A 16,143-nucleotide genomic window follows, 5' to 3' on the forward strand; every position below is an offset into this window, starting at 1 on the left:
CCCAGCCCAACACCCCTTCAGTAACCCTCTGTTTGTTCTCCATATTTGAGTCTCTAATGTTTTTGTCCCTCTCCCTGGTTTTATATTATTTTTGCTTCCCTTCCCTTATGTTCTTAAAGTACTCATATGAGTGAAGTCGTATGATATTTGTCTTTCTCTGACTAATCTCACTTAGCATGAGACCCTCTAGTTCCATCCACGTAGTTGCAAATGGCGTAGATGTATAATTCTTTTAGAGTTTAACAGGAACTCCCAACAAAGGCTGGCATGAGGTCTAGAGTTAGCCCTTGTATGTATACATCGTTATCATTCACAGAAATGCCTACATTACCCTAACGCTTTCAACTAGATTCTTTGCACTTCAATATAAGCAATGGGACTTAAAATTTCTTATAATTTAATGTCACATAACACGTTATTTTGTCATTTTATAAGATACTGATACCCTAGTTCTATTTAATGGGGTAAATCATGAACTTCTGGACATGATTTACTCATTGATTTTCTTTTAGCACACCTGCTGATGTATTGTACCTAATGTGTTTATAATTTGTGTCTTTGTGTGATGCAGACCTGATGGATTTACCATTTGTATCTTTCTAGGTTTTTGGCACGGCAAACAGTTTTACTTTCTCTGTTGAGCAAACCAACCTTGTGTCCAACATACAGCCAGCCTCAGTTATGGTCTATGATTATTATGAAAAAGGTAGGTGAGCAACATCCTTGTCCTAAGGCTACTGACCGTGACCTTGATATCTAGATCTAAGACTCCCTGAGTCACTAAATTTTCCAAAATCATCCTATCCTCAGTCATCAAATACTAAACAGCAACTGGTTTTACTTTATATATTGCTTTTTTTTCCCTCCCTAATATATCTTCAGACTGAGCCATTTTCCAGTTAGCACAGTTTTTCAGCACCTATAATACTTTTGATATAGTGTGAGAGAGTGCCCCTTTAACTCGAAATACAAACCATGCTGCATTTCCAGGTACTCTTGTTACTCTTGTTAATGCCAAAACTTACCATTTCACTCTACCTTTATTGACTTTGATTTGAGAAGGAGAGCAGGCAACCTTCTGAAATGTTGTAGAAGAATCTCAATAGATTAGGTTCCAAAACAATCACTAAGATGCTGTAAAGACCATAAACATTTTCCCTGGAAGCTCAGTGCTGTTAGTTTCTCCCTGAATGTCACACGAAATTTCTCAGGTCGTATTTGAATTCCTGCTGTGTCATTTTCTAATTCTATGTACCTCATCAAGTGCCCTAAACTTTAATAGGATATTTTTGGATTTAGAAAATGGAGAAGTGAGATTGACTGTCTTATAAAATTATTGGAAAGGTTAGACCTAATACATCTATATTGCCTGACATAATCTGGTTATAGAAAATTGGAGATTTAATAAGGGGTGAACTTTCCCTTTATTTTCCAGATGAATATGCCATTGTTTCTTACAACATCAACCATGTTTCGGATTCCTAGTGAGACAAACAAAGCACAGGAAAAGGTAAGGAAGTTACAAATATTGAAAATACATCTAAAATGAAAGCCTAAAAAGATAAAACAATAAATGAAACAAAGAGAAGTCTGTGATATGTCACAGGGCTTGAATAGCTATACGCCCTAGATGAGTATCCTGTTAGTCATTAAGACTTTACTTATTTCTTTTAAAAAAAGCTTTAAAGAATTTACAACTATATATGTGACTTTTGTACATGACTCATTTTTTAAAATCTCTCAACTTTGTTTTATAAGTTGATAGGTCATTAAATATAGGTGTATATATTTATACACATTCATGTATAGATTATATGTGTGTGTGTTTGTGTGTGTGTGTGTGTGTATGTTTGTTTCGCTATATCTATCTGTTATCTATCTATCTATCTATCTATCATGTATCTATCACACACAATTATTTATTGTTTAAACTATGTTTTCAGATCCCAGATGGAAAGTTATTTACTTTGAACAAACTCATCCTTCTGTATCAAACCTGGAAGAAAACCACAGACCATTCTCATACTGAAGAGACTACATACAGTCTGACGTGACTTCTTATCAGATTGTATTTCTTTATTAGCGCATAAAATGATTTCATTTATCCTCTGAGTCTGTGAGTTTCTTTTCTTTCGGTACATTATACATAATTTTCATCCTAGAAAACTCAGGATTTTCTTTTATAAGAGCTCTCACAATTTGCTTTTTTGTTGTCAATTCTGAATTCAAGTTTCTAGACACTATGATGTACAGAATATAGGATCCTCCAATAGCCAGAGAAAGCAACAGAAAGCCAAGATCAGTGGACATGAGGGAAAGAGATGAAGTTGAAGAGGACTTCATATGAGCTCAAGGAAATAAAAGAAACACAGACAACATAAAACACACAGACTCTTCTCCATGAAAGATCATCAGAGAATAGGGGGGGAAATCCTTAGAAGTCACAAATTAATTGACGGATTTATTTATTTCCTGTATATAATTGAGAAGGAAATCCAACAGCATTTTACCTTTTTAAAAATTAATTTGGGGGGTCGCCTGGGTGGCTCAGTCAGTTAAGCGTCTGACTTCAGCTCAGGTAATGATCTCCCATTTCATGAGTTTGAGCCCCGCATCGGGCCCTGTGCTAACAGCTCAGAGCCTGGAGCCTGTTTCAGATTCTATATCTCCCTCTCTGTCTGACCCTCCCCTGCTCATGTTGTCTCTCTCTCTCTCTCACTCTCTCAGAAATAAATAAAAAATATTAAAAACATTTTGTAATTAATTTAGGGGCGCATGGTGGCTCAGTCAGTTGGGCGTCCAACTTCAGCTCAGGTCATGATCTCACAGTTCGTGGGTTTGATCCCCGCATTGGGCTCTGTGCTGACAGCCAGCTCAGAGCCTGGAGCCTGTTTCAGATTCTGTGTCTCCTTCTCTCTCTGACCCTCCCCTGCTCTCTCGCTCTCTCTCTCAGAAATAAATAAAACATTTTTAAAAATTATTTATTATACTGATTAATACAGGCTTCTGACTCTGCTGAGATACTATTACAGACAAGAAAAAGACAGATAAATTCTCCAGTTGCTGAGCTAAAAAAAAAAAAAATGGAAACGATGTCCTAGACTCTATCAGTACCCTTCAAAATTAAAAATATTGTGTTTTAAAAGAAGATGGGCAGACTTTATTTTTGTAGTATCTCTGCCCAGTGCATACTGCTAATAGTGCCTAAATTACAAGTGGACCTTACTAAATGCTTATTGATTGATTCATCATAGATAAACTGTTGGTGTGAGTCCACATCTGGTGGTACAAAAATTTATTTCACTGTGTTAGGAACTTCGTTAAACCTTCTCAGTTCTTTTATCTTATCAAACATGGCACATCAGATGTGTTAGTGTGACATCACTACTCTATGCTTTTAAAAACACCCTAGGCTCTATATATACTCAAGGGTTTCACTCAAGGAAAATATGACTCTTCGGGTACACAATAATATAAGGGGAATTTACTTTGTGGCAAATAATGTCTCTTTGTGGGAAACTTTTTTTTTTGCCTAAATAAAGAATTCTCAATCCTCATTTTATGTGACATGTATTCAATAGTCTGCAGACATAATAAAATTATTTCTCCAATTCTAAGCAGGCAAGGAGGGCATGATGAAGTCTGCTAATGGCTATATCTAAAGGCACAGAGAAAGTCTAGAATTTAATGTTTACTTTTCCACATTTCCTGGTGTCACAGTGAGCATGAGAGGTAACAGGGAAGTAAGATCTATATATCTTCTAAAGAATGAAAGATGGTTGATGAACAGTAGAACTCTGTTACTTGCCTTTTTCATTGAAACCTCTTTCCAGTTTATGTTGGACAAAAAAACGAAAATAATTTCCCTGGTCCACATTTCAATATAAAATGGGGCCAAAAGGAGTACTGGAGTGGCCCAAGCGGGTTAAGAGTCCGACTCTTGATTTCGGCTCAGGTCATGGAGCCCGTTTGGAATTCTCTCTCTCCCTCTCTCTGCCCCACCCCTGCTTACACACATGGGCATGTGAACTCTCAAAATAAATGAATAAACATAGATAGGTTGATAGATAGATAGATGATAGATAGGCAGATAAGTAAAATAGGGCATACAGGGCATTTCCAGTATAAGAGTGCTGAATGGAAAGTGCCAAGTTTTGATGTGATTGTGTGGGGTGTGTGTGTGTGTGTGTGTGTGTGTGTATGTGTGTTTAATAACAGATCTTTAGAAAAGTAGACCACTACGGACTATGTCATGGAAGCTATACAGCTTTGATCTAGGTGACACCTGCATTATCAAAGTATCATATGACACTTGCTGCTCTTGACCCTCTGTACAAAAGTACTTGGACGACAGGATAATTCATCCCATCTATCATTTTTTTATGTAGTAATCACACTTTTTTTGCATTTTGATATAAGTTATGTCTACATTTAACTGGTACATAAAATACTTAACCCTAACATCCCCTTTACTGTCTTCTAGAAATCTCATCCTATTTGGCCTCCTCCTCATTCTATCAATTTTTTCTTATTTCTCTTTTCTTTGTCTCAGCCTCTTTCCTTTTATTGTTTTCCTTTTCTCCCATCTTCACTTAAAGATTTGATCCCTGCCCACCCCCATAATATACACTTTTCCTTCTCTCTCTCTAGATACCAATCGATCTCTTCTTTTTTTTTTTTTTTTTGCTCCATTTTCTTTCTCCAAAATTTATTATTTAGGGGAAATATTATTCTCCCTAACTAATATTTTTTATCATGATTCCAGCAAGCTTCTTCTTTATACATACTAAAAATCCTGTGATTTAACTTACATCTATATTTTTTATGATTCTCAAATGTATGTCTCTATGTCTACATTTCAGCCCATGAATCCCACTATTTACCATACTTCTTTAGTCTAATGTCCCATAGACACCTCAATAACCTTCATTATTTACCCCCAAACCTGCTTATTTTATTGAGATCCCTATCTCAATGTGTGACAATACCATCACTAAACAATTATCTTAGTATCAACCTAACTCCTTCCCTGTCTCATCTTTTGCATTTTACTTATTACTGTTCATGATGGACCAGTATTGACCTATCACATGAATGATTCATTGACCCATTTGCTTTTGTCCACACTACCGTGCTGCCTTAATTCAGACCACCAGTCTTGAGTGCCCATATGCGCCTTAAACCTCTTCTAGATGGTGGCGGCTATATCAATGAATGAAAACAGTAAGAAATGGCTGCCCTCGTGTGCCTTACATTTTAATGGGAGGTATATACAATACATGTAATCTAACCAAGCAATATATGTAGGCATAAAATCAACATAGATAAGCAAAATATAAGAAATTGGAAGGTGATAAGTGTTATGGAAAATAAAAACTGTAGAGATGAGTAGGAGGATCCAGAACGTCCAGGGAGATAGGAAGAGAAGGACTGAAATACTAAGTAGATTTAGGTTCGCCCTCATTAAGGCAGTGACATTTGAACAAGGGTTTGAAGGAGGTGAGGGAGTTAGCTACATAGATGTGGGGGGGGGGAAGAATATTCCAGGCAGTGAGATCAATTAGAAAAACAAGAAAGAAGGAGCCTGTGGTGGAAGGGTATCTTCTGTGTTCACAGAGTGGCAACTATGTCAGTGTGGCTAGAATTGGGAGAGAGGAGGGGAGCATATGGGGTGAGGAGAGGGGGGAGGGAAGTGGGAATCATAGCACAGAGTTAGATCAGGTAGGGCACTTAGGTTCACCATTGGGACTTTAGCTTTCCCATTTTTCCCAGCTTTTCTTTCTTTTTTACAAAAACATACATACATACATACATACATACATACATAGGATATAGGGTCTGGGGAAGACACACATACACACATGCACACACACACACACACACACAGCTTTAGGCTGTAGGAGTGCAAGAGTAGAAGTGAGAAGATCTGGCAGATGCTATCATGTAATCCAGACAAAAGATGACTGTGGTTTGGACCAGAGTTTATAACAGAGGAGATGGTAAGAAGTGATCAGATTTTCAGTATATTTTAAAGGTAAAACCAGTAGAATTTCCTCTTGGATCAGATATAACAAATGAGAAAAAGAGTGATCAGGAATTAGTTCCATGCCTTTGACCCAGGCTATTGGAAAAAAAGAATTGCCATCACCCGAACGGGCTGTGACTGAAGTAAACTTTAAGTAGGGATTCATGTTTGGACTTGGAGAATTTGTGGTTTTATATACTCAAGTGGAGATATCAAGTTGGAAACCGAACAATAAATACAGGAATTTTTTTTTTAATAGTTTATTGTCAAATTAGTTTCCACATAACACTCAGTGCTCATCCCCACAAGTGTCCTCCTCCATGCCCATCCCCCCCTCCCCCCACATCCATCAGTCCTCAGTTTTTGTCAGCATTCAAAAGTCTCTCATGGTTTGCCTCTCTCCCTTTCCCCCACCATTTCCGCCCTTCTTCTCCCCCTTGTTCCTCCGTCAAGTTCCTCCCAATCCTCCTATACGTGCAAACATATGAAATACAGGAATTTTGTAGAGAGCTTTTGGTTAAAAAAATAAATTTGGGAGAGATTAGAATGTAGGCCATCAATGGGAAGAGACTGCTCAGCAGTAAGTCTGGGCTGTGAGTACTTAAACATTAAGAGGTAGGTTAGGAAGAGGTTAAGGAAGAATCAGTAAATATGTCTCTGAAGGAAAGATCAGTAAAATAAGAAAACCAAAACAGTCTGGTCTCATGGAGGCCAAATGAAACTTGTATCAAGGAACAAGGAGTGATCTGGGGGGCCTGGGGAGGTTGACTTCAGCTCAGGTCATGATCTCACAATTGGTGGATTTGAGCCCTGCACCAGGCTCTGTGCTGACAGCTCAGAACCTGGAGCCTGCTTCAGATTCTGTTATCTCCCTCGCTCTCTGACCCTCCCCCTGCTCACATTCTGTGTGTGTGTGTGTGTCTCTCTCTCAAAAATAAATGAGCATTAAAAAAAATTAAGAAAAGGAACAAACAGTGATTGACAGTGTCAAGTGCTAATGACTAATCAAGTAAAATAAATATTACAAGTTGATCATTTACTGACTTGGAGAAAAAAAAATTACCCATAAAGGGACGTCATAAACCAAAGTAAATTGTATTCCTTCTTCTTGAACTTTTAGGACAAATGGACTAGAAGGGTCATGTTTTGGGGGTGTTTTTAAAAAATATATATGGATACAGATCTCTTACCTAGACCAATTTAATTTCTTGTAATGTTTTTATTTATTTTTGAGAGAGAGAAAGAGACAGCATGAGTAGGGGAGGGTCAGAGAGAGAGGGAGACACAGAATCTGAAACAGGATCCGGGCTCTGAGTTAGCCGTCAGCACAGAGCCCGATGTGGGGCTTGAACCCATGAACCATGAGATCATGACCTGAGTCAAAGTCAGACGCTTAACCGACTGAGCCACCCAGGTGCCTCTTACCTAGACCAATTTAATTAGAAGCTCTCAGGCAATGGTCCTTACACTTATCATCCATCAAGAGTCATCCACGTCATAAGATAACCAAAGCCCACTCCCAGGGCCTTGATTCAATAGATCTGAGTGGAACATAAGAATTTGTATCTCTAACAAATGCCCAGGTGGTGCAGGCACTGCTGGGCCCAGGACCACACTTCAGAACGCTTGTTCTAGGGATATATGGCTTGGGCATCAAGGCTATTAAAGGCTCCCCAGCCATTTCTAGTATAGAACTACTGCTCCAGAACCTTGCTACTCAGGTCACAAGACTAACAGCAGTGATATTACTGAAAGTCCACTGGAAATGCAGAATGTCAGGTTTTACCCAAACACATTGAAACAGAATCCACGTATAAGCAAGGCCATCAGAGGACACATGTGCATATGAAAGTTCACATAGATCATCTCTGAATTCTTCCCTCAGAGAAATCAGCACATGTTAGCTTAACAATCGTTCTTGCTGGTCCTCGATCTTGGAGAGCTTTCACTTACTCCCTACTGGGCCAAATAATTTCTCATCATTTATCTTGCTTACAACTGTCTTACTTCTCTTCTTCCCCATCGATTGGCAATACCTGAAATAAAATATGTTGGAAAATGCACCCTTCTGTGTTTGTGGTTGCTTGCCCTAGAGTATTCTTACTTCTTCCATTTAGAGAACTTGTGTTTTGCTCTGGCCTCCAGGTGTTTGGGGATGAATCATAATGTTTAAGCTAATCACATTATCACAGTACTCTCAGCGAGTGAGTGGTTCCGTGGGTCAGGTTCCCTAGAATATAGACCCTGGGATGGAGATCTGTGTGGAGGGAGGTTACAGAGGAGGGCTTTAAAGAATAACACGGGTGGAGGATAAGAGAATCTGGATTTGAGAGAGAGAGGAGTTGAGCTGTGACGCCTCCCGATAAAATTTTCAGCGCAAACAAAGCTTTAGTGCTGGGATTAGCTTTTAGAATTCTCCCACTTAAGACATGGGAGCCAGGCTTTCATACCACCACAGTACTGGTTATTGGATATCACACTGCCCCTGAGGAGAAGGGGAAACTTGGATGAAAAGTCTCTCTGATACTGAGGGAAAGTTTCAGAGCTGAATTTATCTGAAAGCCTACAGCCGCCAACATTTCTAGAAGCTGGGATTATGAATATTTCTGCCATAGAGAAGAGTATCTAAAGGACACACCACAGGTCACTAATTTGGTCTGGTAAGGAGATAGAAGAACCAAACCCGACTAAGGACATGTACTGGGATGTCTCTTGCTATAGCAACTGGAATGGTTTTGATCTTTGGTAGAAAAAGAGAAAGAGAGAGGGATGGAGGGATTCAGGAGATTTAGAAGGAGAAAATTCTTTTTCTGCTGACCCCTTGCTTTAAGATCAAGATATCATTGGGAATAAATCATCTTTGGTTACTGCAGAAGCCAAACTATGACTAGAAAGGCAAAAATATATCGATTCAATAAAAATTTATTTATTTATTTATTTATTTATTTATTTATTGAATCCTCACAACAAACTTATAAAGTTTTGTTATTATTTTTTTTGTGGTTTTATTTTTATTTATTTATTTATTTATTTTTTACAAATAGTTTATTGTCAAATTAGTTTCCACATAACACTCAGTGNTTGTTATTATTATTCCCAGTTATGGACAAAGAGAAACACAGGGAATTCAAGTAACTTATTCAAGTGGCAGAACAGAAGGAATGACAGAAAAGAATGAACCGCTGAACCATGGCAGCTACCACCTTCCTGAGAGTTTGCACCACATGAGATAAATGTTTGATGTTTTTTTAGTTTCTGTTCATTAAGCATTCTGTTACTTTCAATGGATAAAGATTTTCTCATCATTTTTCCCCAATTCTTGGTCCTTTTTTTCCCTTATTGTATCTTTATATAGAACTTGTGCTATCTCCTTTTTTAAGTTCTTTCTAGATTACTAATCCCAGGGAAATCATTTTGGAGAGGGGCCAGTACAAGGCTGACTGACTGACATTAATCATCCATTGTTCACAGTCATGTTCTTTACAGCTAGACCTTGGGGGGGAGGGGAGGGAGTGCACGTGTGTGTGATATTTAGTCTCAATAGGGACTTATCCTAGGTTTTCTATGTGCCAGGCACTGTGCTAATCACGTTAAATATATTAATTTAGGGGCACCTGGGTGGCTTGGTCAGTTAAATGGCCAACTCTTGATTTCTGCTCAGGTCATGATTTCATGATTCATGAGACAGAGCCCCGCATCAGGCTCTGTGCTGACAGCATGGAGCCTGCTTGGGATTCTCTCTCTCTCCCTCTCTCCCTGCCCCTCTCCCTCTTGCAGTAGCTCTCTCTCAACATAAGTAAATAAACTTTAAATTATTAGTTAATTTATTAACTTATTTATTAATTGATTCCCCTCAACAAGCTTATGAAGTTTTGTTATTATTATTCCCACTTATGGACAAAGAAAGAGAAACACAGAGACTTTAAGTAACTTATTCAAGGTCGCTCCTCTAGTAAGAACCAGGATCGAAACACTGGCTTGGAGACCCTAGAGCCTTTGCACTATAGCCGCTTTGTAAAGGATGGAAGGAAAATTCCACACACACAACCCAAGTCCTTAACCTGCTAATATTTAAAAGACAGGGTGAGTAAGTGGAGTTTCCTTTGGGCTACAGCAAAAGTAGAACTTTATTTATGCAAAGGGGCTGTGGTTACTGCAAACTGCTCCCAGTGGGGTGCATTTGCTCCCAGTCACGCTCTGCCTTAAAGACCAAGTCTGCCTCAGCTGGCAAAAAGAATTCTGGAAAGTTTTATAACTTGCTTGAAAACACTCTGATACCCAAATCAAAACAAGTTTACAGACCCCTTATAATCTTCAGGAACCATAACTCCGAAGAGAACACTGCGGGCTTGCTTCCCCCTGACAGAGCCCCACCACAGCTCCCTACTCTGTGGGTCTTCACACAAAGAGAGCTCTGAAGGGAGAACACAGAGGAGCATTGCTTACCATCGGCGGCCTGAAATATCTGTCTGCTGGGGCTGGGAGTAGAATTCTCCTCCAGAACAGGTCTCACAGAGGAAAGGACAAGTTCTCACTTGTTACGTGACTCACAGTAAGTTCCTGTCAGATTTCTCTAGGCCCTTTGGCCTCTATCCTAACACTGAAAGTTATGCAAAGTAATGACAGTCAAAGTTTGCAAAAGAGTTAGGGATCTTCCCAGAAGTTTCATATTTTACCATCGAAAATTACCAACATCACCTGAGGAGCCCCACTTTAAAGAAGGTGAGGCCAGAACGGTGAGAAGGACAGAGCACAAAATAGAAGTGCTACTTCACAGTTAACTCTGGAACTGAGAATATATTTTCACTAAGATGGGAAACATAATCTCATCCTTTTCTTCCTTATTTTGACTTTCTTTAAGTTTATATATTTATTCTGAGAGAAAGACAGAGAGAGCAAGCTAGGGAGGTGCAGAGAGAGAGGGAGAGAAAATCCCGAGCAGGCTCCACACTCTCAACAGAGAGACTGACACGAGGCTTGAACTCACAAACTGTGAAATCCTGACCAGAGCCGCAGTTAAATCTGATACTTAACCAACCAGGCCACCCAGGCACCCCTTATTTTTATTTTTCATGAGTATTTATGACCTACTTACTTTTTAACAGTATCTATTGCCAGTGTAACTGGATTTAAACTGTCTTTGTATATAGCATACACAAATATATTGAAATAAAAGCACACAGTATCTGTTAATACTATTATTATAATATACAATATACAAATATGCAGACTTAGACTTATGTCTTGCTTATATTTCATTTTACAATTAGTGGACTCAGTTTCTTGCTTTCATAAAGGACGTTGCTGCTCCTTTGAAAACAATTTCCATAAAGGGAGTCCCAAGATGCATTTTAGACCAGAGCCATGATCTTGAAATTAAGAGCATTGGTTTAGATTTTGTTTGAGCATCTTTATTAGTAACTACAAGGAGGCCTTATCCAAACATTACTCTTTTGTACTTCATAATGATTTCATCTCTGTTTTACAGGATGAAAAATGTACATTGGCATGTATGTAAATAGAAAAAAAGGGAATTTCCCATATGTTGGAAGGGTTACGCCAGTTTTGCCTAATGATAAACCCAAGCCATCATTTTCTCCACTTCCCCCACACCCTTAACTTTACAAATGAAATCCTTCCTTTCTGGTGAAAGCTTTCCCACAGTAGACGGGAATTTCCCCATGCGATGGACTGAAAATCAGAAGCAACCGTTCTGCATTCCCTATGTAAATAATATTCTTTTTAAAACTTTACATATTTACATTGAAGCTAGTTAACATACAGGGCAATAGTAGTTTCAGGAGTAGAACCTAGTGAGTCACTCAGATCTATCTATCACTCAGATAGGACACCCAGTGCTTCTTATTCATTGAATAAGAATTCAAGGCTATCCTAAAAGCCTTGCGTGTGTCTGGTTTTTTGTGTACATACATTTCTGTTATTGTTCCTGTTTCACATTTAAATTTCACACCTAAACAGCTAGGTGACTTTTACCAAATTGAGAGGGTGGGTTTGAGAGATACGCTCACGCACATGTCCATGTGCCCACATTTACCATGCAAATTTCACTTTGGAGGTCCAAGGGGACATCTCAAAACAGTAAGCAATCTTAGTCTCTGTCAGATGCAACTGAATTACAATAAGAATCATTTTCTAAGTATTATTAGTCCATGAAAAGAGAAAATAAACCATAATTCCCAACATGAGTCCCACCTAAGAAAATTATAAGGGTAGATATGACAAATTTTACTTGCTACCTGTCGATCTAGAGAAGTATCGTATGGGGAAGTCAATTGAGTAGGATTAATGGTAGAGACATTTACTTTTCAGAGGGGTATGTACTCCAATATTTAATAATTGTGATTGTCTCCATCGATCAGATCAGATTACCTGCGTGTAAGTATAAATTCAATCCGCTTTATTAAAAAACGTGTTATGCAAGGTTTTTCTCTCATTTAACAAACTTAGACATTTATAGTAATTGCTTTGTATTTTTGAGACCCCTCGTATTGAATTTCCTCTAACTGATGTTAGATTTCAGACATCCACATTATAATATGTTAATAAAGTCTTAGAAAACACATAACTTCCAGGTACGCCTGCTGCTACCCTGATTGTGTTCTAAACAAAAGCATCACTCTGGAGTTAAAGCTTGGAGTGAGAGTTATGATGCAGGACAAAGATATCCCAGGGAATCATTAACAGAAAAGCACAGAGGGAAGTAGATTTTGGTTGTTGCTTTTCCTAAGGGATCACATAAAGGATCACCAATCTGAAATTAGATCCCATCTGTGACAGAGAGAAGTGTGAGGTTAAAGGCACAAAGACGGCCTTGGTCAACTAAGCAGGACCAATTTTCTTTAGGTTTGGCCAAAATCTTCCAGGTAAAGAAATACAACAATACATGGCTGGCTTTTTTTGGAAAGAAGTGAGTGAAACTATAACAAGAAGAAAACACAAATCAACGCCCCAGTAAGTTGACTGTGCCATGTGTCCACCTTGCAAAAGAAAAAGGTGAGCAATTCAGCCAGCAAAATTGAGTTTATTCAAAAAAAGTTGAGTTTGTTCAAGAATAACAGAGGAATTGCAATTCGAGACAAGCAAATTGTGGGCAACCATAGTCGCTTCCAAAGAACAAAGGACAGCATCCTTGTATAGAGGAAAGGAGGAAGTTAAAAGGAGTTGTTATGAGCAAAAGTTTATTGAAGGAAAATGAGAGTTCGAAGCAGTGGTGACTTCACATTGGCTGCGAACAAGGCTAGCCTGTTCTTGTTGCCAAAAGAAAATGACCCTTCTTCCTGCTGGACTATGCAAGCTGGGACAAGTGCAAGTGCATATGAGCCCTCCTCTCATGGCCTGCCAACTTGGATTTCCTTAAGGTATCTTCACCCTTGGACACTAAAGAATGACTGACTTTTGTCCTTTTCATTGTCTGGAAAGGGCAACAGTGGGAACCCAGCAAAAGACCCTAGTGATTGGAAAGGTGCATCTTTTTGCATTAAAAGGAAAGTGTCTAATTCTGGATTATGCTGTCTCGCTACTATAAAACCACTGTCTAAATGGGTTTGTGCTTTAAAAATTGGGGGATCAGGAGTGTTTCCTTCATTCTGATATTCAGCCATAAAAAGAGAGAGAGCGAGAAAGAGAGAGAGAGAGAAAATGAAGAGAATCCTGTCATCGATGGATCCTAAGGGCATTATGCCAAATGAAATAAGTCAGACAGAGAAAGACAAATACTATATGATCTCACATGTGGAATCTAAAAAAAGAAAAAAAGAAAAACACAGAAAACGAGATTAGATTTGTGGGTCCCAGAGTTGAGGGATGAGGGCAGGGAGTGGAAGGAAGGTGGTCAAAAGGTATAAACTTCTGGTTAAAAGATAAATAAGTACTAGGGATGTATTGTACAACATGATGACAATAGTTAACACTTCTGTGTAGTGTGTTTGGAAGCTATACAGGAAGTAAATCCCAAAAGCGAGAAGAAGAAAAAACATTTTTCTTCTTTTTCTTCTTTTTTTTGTATGCATATGAGATGATGAATGTTGATGAAACTTAATGGGGTAAACTTTTCATAATATATGTAGGTCAAATCATTATACTGTACACCTTAAACTTATACAGTGCCGTTTGTCAATTATATCCTAATAAAACTAAAAAAGAAAAGAGTACTTACTTCAAACACATCATAAGGTGGATTCAATGAAAAGGAAGAAGTTCTCTTTCTTGCTAGAATTAAACTCTCCTACTTTACTCCCTAAGAATTGCTCCCTTGTGAGCAGAGGCACAATTCTATGGAAAATCTGAAACCGACTAAAAGCCATAAGTAATTCAAACCGTGCTTTTATTAATTAAATATTTAAGATAGCATTAGCATTTATTAAGGGCTTGTGATAGTCTAACCATTGGAAAGTTAACCACGAATAAAACATACCGGCCGTGCCTTGGAGATGCTGACAGCCACATACAGATGTAACATAAAAGCCATCATTTATACAGGAACATCATACTCTGCAATAAAGATCTCTACCTGAGTTATAGGAATTTAAAACAGTGTCAACTAATTTCATCTGGAGATTCATGAAAGTAGGAAGTGAAACACGAAGGAGGAGACAGAGCTGGCAGAAAGAAAGTCGTAGAGAGAGACATTCTAGACAGATTTAGCCCATATACATATACATGGAGAGATAGTGTGTGGTTCGTGTAGGAAACTGCTTGTGTTTTCATGGAAATTAGCCAAGAGTGTCTGTAGGGAAGTGAAAGTGCTAAAGGGCAGGGTAGTTAAGAAACTTCCTAAGAAGAAACTTGCTAAAGAGGCTGGCATTTATCCGGTACGTAACTATGGACCATTAAGGACTTTTTAAAGAGGACATGATATGATTAATTTGCATCTGAGGGGGAAGACATTGACCTATTGGCAGCATGAAATGATTACCCACTGTTTTCAACAAAAGGGCAATATTAGAGGTAGAGCCCAGCAGAGGAAACCCTTTGTGATACATGATGAGATCACAGCCATCATGAGATTGTCTTCTAAGAGTTTCTTTAATCAAAACCCTAGAGATAAAGTAACACAAAATACTTGGCAATACTCTTGGAATAGAAAAGAAGATAATACCAATGCAGAAAAAAGGGGTAATGCCTCAGTGTCCTGCCAAGATACCTTTATTTCACGGATCACGTGGCTTTGATAAGGCTTACCTCACTCCACCCAGATTCATCTTTCCATGTTTCCCTGTGAATGTTAAGGTGACTTCTTTATCTCCCAGAAGTCCCTTTAAGGTTCTGTGGCAAATTGCCCCACTGCTTTCCTGAACTCTGCTTACCAAGGAATAAAAAGAGATATGCCTTGAGAAAGTATTGGGGTTCGGGACAGAAAGCACATTGTGACTGCTGTAGCTTCATATGTGACCACCATCTATCTGCCTTTTGATATTTAAGCATTCAGCTCTTCCTCTTCCTCTGCGAAATTACAGAGGATGTAACATCAATCCACACTAAAAATGTTCCAGGAAGTTACTGATGGAGAAATTGTTGCCAATTTAGCCATTTAAAATTCTTTTTTTAATCTATGTCTTTTATTTATTTATTAATAGTTTATTGTCAAGTTGGTTTCCATATAACACCCAGTGTTCATCCCAACAAGTGCCCTCCTCCATGCCCATCGCCCCCCACCCTTCTCCCCCACCTCCATCAGCCCTCAGTTTGTTCTCAGCATTCAAGAGTCTCTCATGATTTGCCTCCCTCCCTCTCCCCAGCTATTTTTCCCCTTCTTCTCACCCACAGTCCTCCGTTAAGTTCCTCCTAATCCTCTTATACTTGCAAACATATGGTATCTGTCCTTCTCTGCCTGACTTATTTCACTCAGCATAACACCCTCAAGTTCCATCCATGTTGCTACACATGGCCAGATTTCATTCTTTCTCATTGCCATGTAGGATTCCATTGTATAGATAAGCCACATCTTCTTGATCCATTCATCAGTTGATGGACCCTTATAGCCATTTAAAATTCTTAAGAGAAGACTCATAAATCATTCAGATGCATTTTCTAACTTTATGATTTCCAGCTTCACATTTGGCATTTATCATACACGGAAATACCCTACATTTGTAATT

General features: G+C 38.6%; 1 protein-coding gene across 1 annotated transcript in view; it reads left to right on the forward strand.

Annotated features, from left to right (window-relative positions):
• Positions 1-2,078, forward strand: part of LOC144227345 (ovostatin homolog 2-like) — a 49,493-nt gene extending 47,415 nt beyond the window's left edge. The window contains exons 34-36 of the mRNA XM_077758960.1: positions 604-706; positions 1,436-1,510; positions 1,944-2,078. Coding sequence (XP_077615086.1) covers positions 604-706; positions 1,436-1,485 — 153 coding nt within the window. The 3' untranslated portion in view covers positions 1,486-1,510; positions 1,944-2,078. The remainder of the gene's footprint in view (positions 1-603; positions 707-1,435; positions 1,511-1,943) is intronic.
• Positions 2,079-16,143: the final 14,065 nt, after the last annotated feature.

This window comes from Crocuta crocuta, unplaced genomic scaffold (genome assembly GCF_008692635.1).
Source record: "Crocuta crocuta isolate KB4526 unplaced genomic scaffold, BGI_CrCroc_1.0 scaffold72, whole genome shotgun sequence".
NCBI lineage: Eukaryota > Metazoa > Chordata > Mammalia > Carnivora > Hyaenidae > Crocuta > Crocuta crocuta.